The 17,103-nt window shown below is 42.2% G+C and overlaps 1 protein-coding gene across 1 annotated transcript; it reads left to right on the forward strand.

The window, feature by feature from the left end:
- Positions 1-1,511: 1,511 nt before the first annotated feature.
- On the forward strand, positions 1,512-17,014 carry LOC311278706 (ninjurin-1; the record flags this gene model as incomplete). The annotated part of the gene is made up of 3 exons (XM_084389715.1): positions 1,512-1,556; positions 5,388-5,619; positions 16,866-17,014. The coding sequence occupies 3 exons, from the start codon at positions 1,512-1,514 to the stop codon at positions 17,012-17,014; spliced, it is 426 nt and encodes a 141-aa protein (XP_084245841.1).
- Positions 17,015-17,103: the final 89 nt, after the last annotated feature.

Here is a 17,103-nt window from a genome sequence, read left to right on the forward strand (position 1 = left end):
ATGATCCTCATTGGTTCTTGCTGAAGCTCAAACGTGCTGCGTAACACGAGAATGAACCTCATTGGTTCTTGCTGAAGCTCAAATGTGATGCGTAACACGAGAATGATCCTCATTGGTTCTTGCTGAAGCTCAAACGTGATGCGTAACACGAGAATGAACCTCATTGGTTCTTGCAGAAGCTCAAACGTGATGCGTAACACGAGAATGAACCTCATTGGTTCTTGCTGAAGCTCAAACGTGATGCGTAACACGAGAATGAACCTCATTGGTTCTTGCAGAAGCTCAAACGTGATGCGTAACACGAGAATGAACCTCATTGGTTCTTGCTGAAGCTCAAACGTGATGCGTAACACGAGAATGAACCTCATTGGTTCTTGCAGAAGCTCAAACGTGATGCGTAACACGAGAATGAACCTCATTGGTTCTTGCTGAAGCTCAAACGTGATGCGTAACACGAGAATGAACCTCATTGGTTCTTGCTGAAGCTCAAACGTGATGCGTAACACGAGAATGAACCTCATTGGTTCTTGCTGAAGCTCAAACGTGATGCGTAACACGAGAATGAACCTCATTGGTTCTTGCTGAAGCTCAAACGTGCTGCGTAACATCTCGCTGCTTCTCGAATGTCAAGCGAACATGCTTGAGCTTTTGTTTATCACAACTGATTTGATGAATGTTTATATATGAATAAAAACCTAAATTAAATCTGTTCATCATATAAAGCGATCAAGTCTCTTCAGAAAATTTGTGATTAGTTTTATGATTTCTTTGTAAACCTTTTAATGCATCAAAGTGGTAGTTGCTTAACTGTCAATAGAGGGACAGAAATCTCTCAGATTTCATCAAAAAGATCTTAATTTGTTTTCCGGAGATGAAAGAACACGTCTTACGTGTTTAGCACAACATGAGGGTGTGGAACAACATTTTTGGGTGAACTGTCCCTTTAATGTGGGAAGAAAGAGGAATCTTCAGAATGTTCAAAATAACATTTCTCAGAGAGCATTCCAAGAGTGTTTTCATGGTAAACAGATAACACCAGGAAAGACACAAATACAGGATTAGAGTATAACCAAATGCATCATGTTTCACAGACTAAACCCTGTCGTGAAGGTGTGTGTTATTGAATTTCCCTCATGTGTAACACAAGCCCCAGTTGCAGAATAAAAGCTTTGGCTCGGATATTCATGGTGAAATTTGAGTCATGGCACTTTCTCTTTCTCTACGTCTACACATGTGAGTTTATGCTTTAGCAATAAACAAGGCTCAGATGTAGTGCTATATAAATTGAGGTTTTTTTTGTAGCCAAGCAATTTTGCCTGAGTGAATGAATGCCATGTAGATTTCAGATTGTTCAGACAGTGACTGAGCGACGACGTAAATACTGGATGAGTGTAAACAAGACATCAGATCGTTCATATACTGTACCAACCCCGTGAACCATTCTGAGGAATACTGCTGTTGTCCCGTCTTGGAAATCCAGTGTAACTGGAGACTCGGACACTGAAGCGCTGATGGCGGCGCACACTATTGAATTAAACAGAGCCGCTGGACTGGAGGTACGTCAACCTGCTAGCAGTATCTAAGCCAGGGTTTCTCAAACTCGGTCCTGGAGGGCCGCTGTCCTGCACAGTTTAGCTCCAACCCTGATCAAACACACCTGAGCAAGCTAATCAATGTCTTCAGGATCACTAGAAACTCACAGCTAGGTGTGTTTGATCAGGGTTGGAGCTAAGCTGTGTAGGACAGTGGCCCTCCAGGACAGAGTTTTAGAAACCCTGATCTAAGCCATCTAAACTCTTTCATGCACTGTACAATGAAATAATCGGAATTGTAACTGTAAAAACACTAGTGTAAAAACCTGTCAATTGGTTAATGCGAAGTTCCCTTACTATACACTCTCAGAAATAAGGTACAGTATCTGTCACTCGGCAGCACCCTCTCTAATCGTCATGTTAAGTGTGGTTGCAATGAGCGCACAAACCTGAGGAATAACACAAATAGTCTTAAATGATACAAAGGAAAACACGCAGGGAAAATCAGGAGATTAAACCACATAAAACATTAACTACACTGACAACACGGAACCCAGACCTGAGGAGACTGAGCAGTGGTAATGAAATAAACAGAAACAGGTGCGTAATTAATTAGGAACTATGGAAACTAATAGGAAACACAGACTAAATGGAATCTTAAAGAGTTCCGTGAGGCGCTTCATATATAGAACCTTTCAGGGGTTCCATCATGGGATCTTTTTATGGATATAGTTTTAATTCATTCATTCATTTTTCTTTTTAATTAGATTTAATGAATTAAACATCCTGTAAAGATACTTTATCACTATAAATAATTGAAATAACCTGTTAAACATGAAAGTATGCAATCATTGAAGACATTTCTCCAGAAGTTTAAATTGAATCAAGAACCCTTGAGTTCTATACAGAACCGCATTGATCTTTGTTGATCTAAGAGTACAGAATTCACAGCTGACATTTGATGTTTTTTTCATTAAAATTAGTATGTTTCTAACTGATTAGTTGTGTACATTAGGTTTTAATGTTCCATCTTTTGTTGTTAAATGACTGTTTATTGCAATAGTTTAGTGTTGTGTGTTTAGTTTGTGTGAATGACACTGCATCTTCTGCATAAATATTTACTGCATCAGTGTGTTGTGATTGGTCGAGCGCTTCGAGTGTGTTTGGGAAATGTCCCGCCAGTTTCACCACTACTAACTAACTCAACCAGGCCCCGCCCCCTTTATTCTGCGAAATAATTATTTAAATGAGGAATATTATGACGTGTTTCCCGGAAGAAACTCAAGACTACAATGGAGGCGTTTCAGGGAGTTCAGAAACACTGACACTGATATAGAGAAGAACTATAGAGATTTTTCATGCTCAAACATCAACATTACACACTAAAGACAGATGAACATGGAAAAAAGCAGAATAGGACCTCTTGAAAAGGTTACTACGCTAAATAGTTTCAGTGAGAAAACACGAGGAGGAAGTGAAGTTCCTTTATCAAATGGCATAAAGTCAAATGAGTTTGAGCTGTAACTATCTCTTCTGTAATGTGTGTGTGTGTGGCTGTACTGGATCGAGTCAATACAACACTGGCTGCATGTGTGTGTGTGTGTGTGTGTGTGTGTGTGTGTGTGTGTGTGTGTGTGTGTGTGTGTGTGTGTGTGTGTGTGTGTGTGTGTTTAAGCAATGTAACTAAAAGCTCTGTATAGAATCAGGGAAGTGTAATTTCCCTCTGGTGGGTCGATCAGCCGCTGGACCGCAGCCATGAAAGATCAACAGCATTAGAGAGTGAGCGAAGCGTCTTGTCATCACGATTGCACAGTCAACAGAGGAATACTGATAGGAAGCATGAATAAAGGGAAGGATGGAATGAAGAGGTCTATGTTTCAATATGTTTCGGCGTCATGTTTCAAATTTTACTAAATTTACTTCACTATTTTATAATCTAATCTTGACAAAGATTATCGTTGGACCGGTCTAAGAGATTCCATATTTGTTTCGTGACAGAAGTGTATTGATTTGTGAACATCACCAAACAATACATACATTTAATAGTACACTTTCTGTACCCGTTACACCTTTTCTCAGGAAAGTCGAGGCAAATAGAGAACCACATAAACAGATGCTATGATGAACGTTGTGTAGAAATACATACACGCATGACTTTTAATGAGGGAAAGTCCTTCAGTGGAGCTCAGGGCTTTAGTGCAGTAATTGAGTCCTCACTCATTCAGAGCAGAAGTGCCAGAGTCAGCTCTCTCTCTCCCTCTTAATATTATTCTTCATGCAACTTTGACACCAGAAATTCTTCAGTCAGATGATGACGGTCAATAAAGTTCTAGATAAATCATGTATTCGTGCCAAGAAACCCATTCGTTCAGTAAGTACAGTGTGCTCAATAAGGGCTTTACATTTAATAAAAAAAACAAGGTATTCGCTTGTCCTTCGCTTCCCACGTGTGCACTGTTAAGGTCTGTTCTCGTCCGAAAGTTTTGCACGTTAAAAAATAAATACGCCCTCACTTTTTGTCCATAACGTTTGCACACTGCCTCCGAAACTTTCATCCATCATAAAAAATTCGGATAGGGTTCGATTTTCTGCGTTTTTGACAATTCAGAGCCACCAAATGACTAATACAAAAAAATGCTTCATCCCAAATTTCAAATGACTGAAATAATTTGAAATTGCTCACCAAAAACGCTGTATTCAGATTTGGCCGATTTCAAATCGCACACTTCCAGGTGTGAGTTTGAGATAAATGGAAATTTCAGACCTGCTTGGTTATAAGTCTTTGCATCATAAAAGTTGACTTATTGTTCCTTTTTTCAAAGTCTTGATGTTGTTTTCAGGCTCTACTAGAACAGGTTTTCCTGCTTGAATGTTGATTATTCTCCTCATATTCTCCATTGTTGCGGCTCCTCTCTTCCCAGTCTGTCAGTAACACTCTGTTTACTTCCTGTCTCTATGAAGCCCCTCCTTCTGAAAAGCACACTGTGCTCTGATTGGTCCGCTGGAGCGGTGTGTTGTGATTGGTCAAGCGTTTCGAGTGTGTTTGGGAAATGTCCCGCCCCTTACCATAACCACCAGTTTAACACACTACTAACTAACTCAACCAGGCCCCGCCCCTTTATTCTTCGTATTAATTATTTAAATGAGGAATATTGTGACATCGCCCTTCAGTACTCGCTAGCATTAAAGGATTAGTTCACTTCAGACTTATAATGTCCTGATAATCTACTCTCCTCCACGTCATCCAAGATGTTCATGTCTCTCTTTCTTCAGTCGTAAAGAAATGAAGGTTTTTGAGGAAAACACTCCAGGATTGTTCTCCATATAGTGTCTTCAATGGGGTCCAACGGGTCGAAGGTCCAGATGTGAGTTTCAGTGCAGCTTCAAAGTCTCGACACGATCCAGCCGAGGAATAAGAGTCTTATCTAGACAAACCAGCGGACATTTTCATCTCATTTTCTCCTCTAACTTCAAAATCGCCTGACATCGTTGTTTTACCTTTTATTTATTTATTTAGTAAATGGCGTTTGACTGAGTCTTTGCACGTTCGCTTTGTAAACACTAGGTCAGTACTTCCGCCTACATCACGCGTGACCTTTCAACGTGATTACCTAATGCAACTCCAACTGCAATTTAGACCTTCAAACATTTGGACCCCATTGAAGTCCACTACATGGAGAAAAATCCTGGAATGTTTTCCTCAAAAACCTTAATTTCTTTTCAACTGAAGAAAGAAAGACATGAATATCTTGGATGACGTGGGGGAGAGTAAATTATCAGAAAATTTTGATTCTGAAGTGAACTAATCTCTTAAGGTGTACTGATATTATTCTCTCTCCATCTTTCTCTCGCCAGGCTTCTCACAGTCTGGGTCAGTCACCCGCCCCTCTAAACATGAACCATTATGCCAATAAGAAGAGTGCAGCGGAGAGCATGCTGGACGTGGCCCTGCTGATGGCCAACGCATCGCAGCTGAAGGCCGTGCTGGAGCAGGGGCCCGAATACACCCTGTACACGGCCCTCGTCACACTCATCAGCCTGTCGCTCTCTCTGCAGGTGTTAGTGGGGATCTTGCTCATCTTTATAGGTGAATGAGTACACACACAGACCTGCCGTACTAGGGCACAACAGGGCTAAAGGCGCATCACTTTTGGGGCCCTATTGTAACGATCTGAAACGCAAGTATCAAACGCGAAACGCAAGTAACTTTGTGGGCGTATCTCGGGCACTGTTGCTATTACACCGGCGGGATAAATTACTCTTGTGCCCGACGCAAATCTAAAATGTGTTGGTCTGAAGTAGCTTCATTACTCATAGGAGTGGTCTGGGCGTAATGTGAAATAAACCAATCAGAGTGTCATCTCACATTCCCTTTAAGAGCATCCCTAATTTACCGACGTGTGTCTGTGGAGGGAAAAGTCCGCTGTGCGTTGGTTGGAAAATAGGAAGGATACATGTGTCGGTGTACAAAGTCAATTGCGCTGGGTGCAAGATAGGGCCCTTGATCTTATTGTCCTCTGAACCTCTAGATATCAACACAGCACTTTTGGGTCTTGCTAATGATCATTAGTTTTGTTCGAGGTAATTAAATCAACAACATTTTAATAACTGTAAATTATGTGAGAGTATTAGACACTATATTGCCAAAAGTATTGGGACACCTCTCCAAATAATTGAATTCTGGTGTTCCAATCACTTCCATGGCCACAGCATAAAATCAAGCACTAGGAATGCAGACTGCTGCTACAAACATCTGTGAAAGAATGGGTCGCTCTCAGGAGCTCAGTGAACTCAAGCGTGGTACTGTGAAATGTTGCCACCTGTGCAATAAGTCCATTCGTGAAATTTCCTCACTACTAAATATTCCACGGTCAACTGTTATTGGTATTATAACAAAGTGGAAATTATAACAATTGGGAACAACAGCAACTCAGCCACGAAGCGAATCACAGAGCGGGGTCAGCGCATGCTGAGGTGCGCAGAAGTCAATAGCTACAGACCTCCGAACTTCGTGTGGCCTTCAGAATAGCTCAAGAACAGTACATAGAGAGCTTAATGGAATGGGTTTCCATGGCCGAACAGCTGCAACCAAGCCTTACATCACCAAGTGCAATGCAAAGCGTGGGATGCAGTGGTGTAAAGCATGGGATGCAGTGGTGTAAAGCATGCCGCCACTGGACTCTAGAGCAGTGGAGACGTGTTCTCTGGAGTGACGAATCATGCTTCTCTGTCTGGCAATCCGATGGACGAGTCTGGGTTTGGCGGTTGCCAGGAGAACGGTACTTGCCTGACTGCATTGTGCCAAGTGTAAAGTCTGGTGGAGGGGGGATTATGGTGTGGGGTTGTTTTTCAGGGCTTGGCCCCTTAATTCCAGTGAATGCTTCAGCATACCAAGACATTTTGAACAATTTCATGCTCCCAACTTTGTGGGAACAGATTGGGGATGTTCCTGTTCCAACATGACTGCGCACCAGTGCACAAAGCAAGGTCCATAAAGACATGGATGAGCGAGTTTGGTGTGGAGGAACTTGACTGGCCTGCACAGAGTCCTGACCTCAACCCGATAGAACACCCTTTGGGATGAATTGGAGCGGAGACTGCGAGCCAGACCTTCTCGTCCAACATCAGTGCCTGACCTCACTAATTCGCTTCCAGAAGAATGGTTAAAAATTCCCATCAACACATTCCTAAACCTTGTGGAAAGCCTTCCCAGAAGAGTTGAAGCTGTTATAGCTGCAAAGGGTGGGCCAACTCCATATTAAACCATTCGGATCAGGAATGGGATGTCATTAAAGTTCATGTACATGTAAAGGCAGACTTCCCAAAACTTTTGGCAATATTGGGTAACAAGCGCCGTCCCAGCTAACAAAAACATATTCTAAGAACGTTTTGCTAACATTCACATTAAGTTATGAAAACATTATTTCTGAATGTTCTCTGAATGTCTAAAACGTCAATTTTTTTTTGTAACGTTAAGGGAACATTCCATTTTATCATTCTTCAAACATTATTGGAATGTTACTTTTGAATGTTCTCTGAACGTTCTGAAACAAGTTGTAACATTTAAAAAAAGTTAGAATGTCCAAAACGTTTTAAAAATGAAAAGTTCCATGTACAATGTATCAATGTTTTTGTGCAAATGTTTTGAGAACATTATTAAAGACCAGATAACATTGAACAAACATTCTATTAAAGTCCCCCTGTAGTCAATAATTGTATCCCTTAAAACTCATCTTTGATCACCAAAATTACATATATATTAAACGTTTTTTCCTTGAAACAATATGCGTAATACCTTAAAATAGCTTGAATGTAACTCGACACCCTTGCCTCATTTAGTATACGTGGTTCTATGAATATGTAAATGAGCCCCGCCTCCACTCACTCACTCAGCTCAGAGATCCACTGGTTGACAATCACACGTTGATCTGATTGGTTACAAGGTAGTTTGTGACGTCAGAAACACCAGCGATTTCAAAGCGTGTGTTTGAGACTGTCTTTGGTTCACTGCAGTTTTAAGGAGAAAATACTCAGCAATGGTGTCGACTTATGAATTTACACATGGTTTGTCTTAAAGCATATTAAAAACACCAGATAGACATATAAACAACATTAAAAGCTGGATTTTCACCACAGGGAAAAACATCCAGACCAGTTTAATCTTATATCCAAATAAGATGACCACCATCTCGATCTCTGAACAAAGATTCCCACGAGAGGTTTCTTATGTTTTCTTCTATTAGCATTTGTGGTTAAACTGACACGACTAAGAGCTGCTGAATGAATCTCTGGTCGACACTCATTCACTCAGTATACTGAAGCTGTAAAGCTCAGCTCTGCTTCAGGAACGCTCTGTGAAACTGAATTTGAATTTGGGATTAAAGGGCAATACATGACAATGGCATCACAATACACTCTCCCCTGCTCTCTCTTTCTGTTTGACCTACATATCAGCAGATCCTTTCTGCCTCTGTCTTTCCCTTTCTGTGACCCTCCAGAGCTTCCATTCTGAACCCGCTGACCTCACGCGTCTCTCTCTCTCTCTCTCTCTCTCTCTCTCTCTCTCTCTCTCTCTCTGAACCAGTTGAGCATGATGTGAGCACCTTTCCTTTTGCATTTGAACAGAAAGACATACAGTCTTTCCATCACACACACTCACTCACTCACTCACTCACTCACTCACTCACACACACACACACACTCACACACACACACACACACACACACACACACACATTAACAGTGAATTACATCAACAGAGAGCACATTAATTTTGTCAGACTGCGACTAATCTGTGATGAGCAGCTAGTCTGGGTTATAACCGATGTATCGTCAGAAACAACCTCAGGTCAATAATCACAAGCCTGGCCAACATGAAGCTCATCAGAGTTCAAGAGTCATTCGGCAATGAATGCCATCTAGTGTGTAGAAAACTGCCTGCTCACACTGAACTATATGATATTTGATTTCTATTCGTAACAGTAGAAAACCTCTCAGGTTACTGTTTTATCCTCGGTTCCCTGAGAGATGGGAATGAGACATTGCATAATCCAGCTACGCTGTGGGAACTCTTCCCATTCATAGAAAATCCTGAAACATTATAGGATAACGGCAGAGAATTAACTGGCTAATTGTCTCGAACATGCAAACACTGACAAGCCTTCAGGCAGTATAAAATGTAGAGTGGCGAGAATGACGTCACAATCTAAAACTGAACACTTGCACAGCTGGTAGAGCGGAACCGTGTTCAATCCCGCCGTGAGAGAGGCGAAGAGCAGCCTGAAGAAGCAGGGTTAAGTTTACACCAATCACAGAGTAGAACAACATACATCTCAACCAATGGCGACACAGCTAGGAGTGCTCACAGCTGATAGGTGGAGCTAAGCCAATGAGATGCCAGCTCAGGGAATACCAAAATTTGCATATCAGATCTGAATGTGAGCGGGCTGCACTGAATACAGGGCAGACACAACTGCAGTGAGTCAAGTCAAGTCAAGTCATCTTCATTTATATAGCGCTTTTAACAATGTAGATTGTTTCAAAGCAGCTTTACAGAGATAAACGTATAATTTAAGGTAACAGAGATTGTTTTGGCTTTATAGCGGTTCTTTAATAAAGTTATTTTCCAGCTAAAGTTAGTTTTGATTGATTCGCTTCCGTCGCAACGATGATTTGTTATTAAATTAGGGGCCGCTAACCATTCTCTCTACACAGACTTTAAACGCGAACCTGTTATAAATGCTGATGGCGTTCACATGCGCATTAAGAATTGGTTCTATAGTTATGTGCGTTTGAATATATGTGCACAGGTTTGTAATTCCCTACAAACCAAGCCTAAACAAAGTACTGGTCTTTCCTTATAAATTCCTTACAGAATTGTATTTTATTTTATCACTTCGGGGTAGGTACGCGAAACGAATTTCCCGACAACGCTATATCTGTAGAGTGGTAAAGGGATCCTCCATAGGGAGAGACTAGTTGGCACTTCAGCACTGCGTTGTCATCGGGTCCAGGCGAAGGTCCTTCATCAGATCTGGATACGGCCTGGATCCGGCAGGCTGTGGGAAAACCTCAGGATAAACAAAGACACTAAAATTAGCGTAGATGCCATTCTTCTTATGATGTAACAAGTACATCAGGATTTATGGGAAGTGTTCCCGGTTCCGGCTGACCTAATCTATGCAGCCTAACATTGAATTATAGAAGTCTATAATGTATTATGTGTATGCTAGGTCAAAGAGATGTGTCTTTAATCTGGCTTTGAACTGACAGAGTGTGTCTGCTTCCCGGACAATGGTAGGAAGACTGTTCCAAGTTTTGGTGCTAAATAGGACCAAATAAATGGTGCTAAAGGATCTACCGCCAGCAGTCGATTTTGATATTCTAGGTATTATTAACTGGCCGGAATTTTGAGATCGCAATAGACGTGAAGGACTATAATGCGTTAAGAGCTCGCTCAAGTACTACGGAGCTAAACCATTTAGTGCTTTGTAAGTAATCAGCAATATTTTAAAATGTATGCGATGTTTAATAGGCAGCCAATGCAGTGTTGACAGAACCGGGCTAATATGGTCATACTTAAGTATGCACATATAAGTATGCACATATAGGCATGCACAACGTCAACAGCTAAAGTGGTAACAGACTGTGCCCAGAAACGATTTTTGCAATAAACAGAAAATAAGTGAGGTTATTCACTCATCGAAAGCACTTGAGATGCCAAAGGCGGCACATCCAACTTGTAAAACCAGTCGAAAGTGTTCTGTGAAGACCAGCAGCCAGCAGAAAAACACATATCCCGGATTGACATACACTATGTCAATAGCTACAGACCTCCGAACTTCGTGTGGCCTTCAGATTAGCTCAAGAACAGTGCGTAGAGAGCTTCATGGAATGGGTTTCCTTGGCCGAGCAGCTGCAACCAAGCCTTACATCACCAAATGCAATTCAAAGCGTGGGATGCAGTGGTGTAAAGCATGCTGCCACTGGAGCAGTGGAGACGTGTTCTCTGGAGTGACAAATCATGCTTCTCTGTCTGGCAATCTGATGGACGAGTCTGGGTTTGGCGGTTGCCAGGAGAACGGTACTTGCCTGATTGCATTGTGCCGAGTGTAAAGTCTTTTGTAGGGGGGATTATGGTGTGGGGTTGTTTTTCAGGGGTTGGGCTTGGCCCCTTAGTTGCAGTGAAAGGAGCTCTTAATGCTTCAGCATACCAAGACATTTTGGACAATTTCATGCTCCCCAATTTTGTGGGAACAGTTTGGGGATGTTCCTGTTCCCGCACAACTGCGCACCAATGCACAAAGCAAGGTCCATAAAGACATGGATGAGTGAGTTTGGTGTGGAGGAACTTGACTGGCCTGCACAGAGTCCTGACCTCAACCCCATAGAACACCTTTGGGATTAATTAAAGCGGAGACTGCGAGCCAGACCTTCTTGTCCAACATCAGTGCCTGACCTCACAAATGCGCTTTTAGAAGAATGGTTAAAAATTCCAATAAACACACTCCTAAACCTTGTGGAAAGCCTTCCCAGAAGAGTTGAAGCTGTTATAGCTGCAAAGTGTTGACCAACTCCATATTAAACCCTACGAATTAAGAATGGGATGTCATTAAAGTTCATGTGCATTTAAAGGCAGATATCCCAAAACTTTTGGCAATATAGTGTACCGCTAGACCAGGCCCATGAAGAGGCGATAGCCCTCGTCGAGTGAGCCCTGATGTTGAGGGGGCATTCCTGTCCCTGGTTCGCATAAGCCAAAGCGATAGCTTCCACTATCCAGTGAGAAAGCCTCTTCTTAGAGACTGTAGCCACCGTAGCATACAAAGAGCTGGTCCGATTGTCAAAAGACAGCCGAGCGGCCTAAATAACTCCACAAAGCCCTAACAGGGAAAACAGCACTTTTGAGGATCAGCGTCATGCGAGGTTGACGGCTTGAAAGACAACGCAGGTAGAGAAATGACCTGCGCTTTAAAGGGAGTAGAAAGACATGTAGGCACGAAGCCGGGTCTCGGCCGGAGAGTGACACTACAGTCACCAGGTCCAAAACTAACACAATCGCCGTTCACAGAGAATGCCTGTAAATCTCCAAGCAAGGGCAAGAAGCAAAGCAGTTTTAAGAGAGAGCTCCCTAACAGTGATAGAATCTGTAGATCTGTGGCAAACAATTTTACATCACTGAATAAGAGACAAACAGGTATCAATTGTCTTTAACAATTATTTATTCCCTTGCAAGAAAAGGTCAACAGTCATACAGTCATTACAAAGTGCCTGCAGAGTGTGACAAGGAGTGGGGGGTATCCTTCATTCTTTATAGTTGTTCCTCCCCCAAGGTTGTTTTCCCGAGGCTACATCAAGATACATCTTAGCCATAACTAACATATTGTTTAGATTTGTCTATTATACTTAATCATATTACACCCTTGAATGGAGACTCTCTGTCTCGGTCATACATTCAGTCACATTAACTTTTGTCCGGTCATATACAAGGACATAGACATACATATATTAATAAGAATATGTATCAACACTACATTCATCTGATTATCATCATATTTCTAAGATTCTATGAATATAAGAAAATGCAAACATATAGAACATATTAAATTTCTTCCACAAATCCAAGGATTCAAACGGGGGTAGAGAGAGAGCCTTCAGAACCAGCGCTAGGTCCCACGGTGGCACAGTCAGGGGGTGTGGGGGATGCAATCTCCTCGCCCCCCTGAAAAATCTGACCACCAGCGCATGCCTCCCGATCGATTGCCTGTCAACCGGGGAACAAAAAGAGACGATAGCGGCAACATAAACTTTTAGCTTAGACGGGGGACGTAGACGTAAACGTAGAACATCCGACACGGGACAACTCGCCGTGTCGATATCGTTATCACAAAACCCTTTTCAGAAACAATCCCCATTTCAGAGTGTAAAGGCGCCTAGTGGAAGGTGCACAAGACTCTGTGAGTGTGTCCAGCACATGGGAAGGCAGGGCGCCTCATAAGCCCCTCTTAGGTCCCTGAAGCAGCCACGCTTGAAGGCTCCACAACTCCATATCACGTCGTTTGCTTGAGTCAGCCTCTTCCTGAGGGGAATCCGCCAAGGAGGAGCCGCCAGCATCTCTCTCCGGTCCGGAAACCAAGGTTGATTCGGCCAGTTCGAGGCAACGAGGATCACAGACGCTACAATACAGATTGTTTCAAAGCAACTTTACAGTGATAACAGGAAAATAATGCAACAAAGTTTCTTTCTAGAAGAAAATAGCGATATAGTCCAGCTTAAGTAAGTTCAGTGATGGTTCATTTTTGTTGTAAAAAAGTTCATAATAAGTTCATTTATCTATACAGCCACTCTGGAAAAAAACGTGATGTCATCGTCCAACTCAGCTCAGTTAAGTTCTCATATTATGGTGTCAATGCAGGCAGATCAATTATATTGTTGAATATTAAATGTCCCCAAGTCCCAGGAGAACCCCTCGGCTGAACATCTCTGGGTCACGCCACAGTTTCAGAGCGCTGACGCAGCTGTGTGTGACCACGATGCGCATACATCCCGAGGCCCATGCCCTCCACGGGACTCGAGTTTTCAGCCACAACTACAGCAGCCGCATGTGCAGAAGACCCAGGTGAAGCCAAACCGATGAGGCCGACGCCATAAGTCCCAGAAGCCTCTAAAATTTCATCAGGGGTACAGACCAGCCCTGTCTGAAGTAGCTAAGAGCTGATGAGATGGTCTCTATGAATCCTTCAGATCTACGGACGGGAACCAGTCCCCGGGACGGATTTGTGCCAGGATCTGCTTCAGGGTCATTCTCTTGAACATTCACTTGTGAAGTGCTCATGTTGAAGGGTCTCAAATCCAGGATCGGATGGAGTCTGCCATCTCTCTTGGGCACCACAAAATCCAACTTGCTCGGAGGGACACACTCTATCGCTCCTTTTGCGAGCAGACCTTCTTGTCTCAAAACAGGGGTATAATTTTGTCATGGATAAGCTGGCTGCAGTTCGTCCGTGGACATCATTCCATTATCCCGGTGATGCTGGAAGGCCATAACAGGCACAGAGCGCTGCTCTGAGGCAGGGCAAGTAACGCAGTATTGATAGGATTGGGAGGAAACAGCTTTTTTTGTGAAGGAGTATGTGCTTCTTTTGTGGAACAAAATAGATATTGTAACTGTAACGCAGTTCGTTGTTGTGGGAAAAAGGAAGCGGGAACCGGCGAACATTCAACGTATTTTAAGAAATAAATATACACATACAAAAATGAAAGAAAAGGCAGCAGCCCCTCACGGACGACTGCTGCCACATATAGTAAAACAGAAACATCAATCCTGGCCTGGCCTCTCTCGTGCTTCACTGTCGTCGCTCCTCCTTTTATGCTTCCACTCCTCCGTGAGAGATATGAGACCAGTGCATCGCACAGGTTTCGCTTATCAGCAATCACGCCAACAGCCGCTCGCCGTTGCGGGGTGCCGGCGAAGAGCGGGACGAGCACTGGGGCATCGCGTGGCTCATTGCCTTAGGGGGTTTTTGTGCCTCAGAGAAGCGATCAACGACCAACTCCACGGCGTCACCGAAGAGGCCAAAAGGAAGTGATTGGAGCATTGAGGAGAGTGTTATGGTCCGAGTCCTTCAGGTCAGCAAGGGTTAACCACAGGTGCCTGTGAAGGGCCACCATGAAGCACATAGAACGACCACAAATCTTTTGGAGTGTTGGCGTTTACGTTGCCCCTGTCCAGGGACTGCAGAAGCTTGGCCTGGAGGACCTGCAGCACTGCGTGATCGAGGAAGGGCACAGATGCTCGGCAATGGTCTCCTCGGTGGGCTTCTGCCCCGTCCACGTGGAGTCTGTGTAGAAGCATGGACGTGCACCGACTGGGATGCAGACCACGACTTCACCATGTGCTCATGGACGTCAGGAGAAAACAGCATCCTCCTCCTCAAAGCAGCCTGGCGACGACCCGTCTGGAGGTACCAGGAGTCTAGCTTACTCCTGGTGGGCTCAACCGGAGCGCACTAGCGGTATTTAAGCTTCATCCGCTACGTATCTATCACTAACAAAGCCTAGCAACCAGCTTAGGACATGCTAGCAACATGCTAAAACATGTTAACAACATGCTAACATGCTAAAACATGCTAGAATGTTAAATCATGCTAACATGTTAAATAATGTTACCAACATGATCATTCATGTTAGCTGTGTGTTAAAACCAGCTAATTCATGTTAGTAATGTGTTAAATCATGTTAACATGTTAATTAATTCTAGCAAAATGTTAATTAATGCTAGTAACATACTAATTCATGCTAAGTACAACATGCTAATTAATGCCAACAACATGTTTATTCATGTTAGCAACATGCTAATTCTTGCAAGCAATGTGATAAATAATGCTAGCAATGTGCTAAATAATGCTAGCAATGTTAATCATGTTAACAACATGTTATCCAAGTGTTAAATCATGTTAACAACATGTCAAAACATGCTAGCAATTTGTTAAATCATGTTAGCAAAATGTTAAAACATGTTAACAATGTGTTAAATCATGCTAGCAACATGCTAATCATGATTGCAACCTATTAATCATGTTAGAAACATGCTTATGTTAACAAGATAAAAAAGGTAATGTGTTATAGTTATGGGTTTGTCATGAACGATTCGTTCGGGACTCTGGACTACCGAGTTGTCTCAGAGAGTGATTTGTTCATTTTGTGTTGACCGTGCATGCGCAACATCCTATAGGTTCTGTACTGGAAACAGAAATAATTAGTTCTCGGTCTCAAATTACAGCTTTTTTATTTCTTACAATTTAGAATTTTTAGAATTTCTGTCATGGTGGTTCTTTTCCATAACATTGAATGTGGTACTAAGAGTTGGCAAACTTTATCTATGATGGGGAAAATCAATTTAATAAAGATACCTATATAGCCTAATAACAACATACAGTTACGTGACATAAGACCGAACGACTCGAACCCGAGAGATGAACTAATCAATTCTGTATTCGGTATCGACTGCATAGCTCAGCTTATGTGGCTAACAACGTGTTAAAACATGTAAGTAACATACTAATCATGCTAGCAACATGCTAAAACATGTTATAAATGTGTTAAATCATGTTAGCAACATGCTAATCATGCTAACAACATGTTAAAACATGTTAGCAACATGCTAATCATGCTAACAACATGTTAAAACATGTTATAAATGTGTTAAATCATGTTAGCAACATGCTAATCATGTTAACAACATGTTAAAACATGTTAGCAACATACTAATCATGCTAGCAACATGCTAAAACATGTTATAAATGTGTTAAATCATGTTAGCAACATGCTAATCATGCTAACAACATGTTAAAACATGTTAGCAACATGCTAATCATGCTAACAACATGTTAAAACATGTTAGCATTAGCAATGTGTTAAATCATACTAGCAACATGCCAAAATATGCTAGTAAATTTTTTTATTGTTATACAAATTTTTTTTATTGGTTATTTTAATGTTACGGTAACATTCCATTTTATCATTATTCACACATTATGGGAACGTTACCTTTATAGGTTCTCAGAATGTTAAATAGTAACATTTAAAAAACCTTAGATGAATGTCCAACTGAAATGTTTCAGGAACAAATGCTCAATGACCGACGTATCAATGTTTTTGTGCTAATGTTTTTATTAAAGACCAGATAACTCTGAACGAACTTTTATTCACGTTACTGAAAGAACGTTTGTTACTAACTTTGCCAGAACGTTCACTGTCAGCTGAGATACTGGATTATTGTGTTTGTCCAGCGCTCGTCTGAAGTGTGACTGTGTTTGTCGCTGATGATTGTAGTGAAGTGGAACCTGAACGATGAGCAGAAACATCTCCGGCTGAATGTCTTCGAGAACATCACAACCAGCTGCATCTTCATCGTCGTCGTCATCAACGTCTTCATCACTGCGTTCGGAGTTCAGCGGCCCAGTCCAGGCGCGCGACAGTAGCTCAAACACGGGTATGTTACACAACACACACACACACACACACACACTGGAGAAACACACTGTGCAGCATGGCATTATGGGTAAGTTCT

The sequence above is a fragment of the Rutilus rutilus genome (assembly GCF_951802725.1).
Source record: "Rutilus rutilus genome assembly, chromosome: 19".
NCBI classification, from domain to species: Eukaryota; Metazoa; Chordata; class Actinopteri; order Cypriniformes; family Leuciscidae; genus Rutilus; species Rutilus rutilus.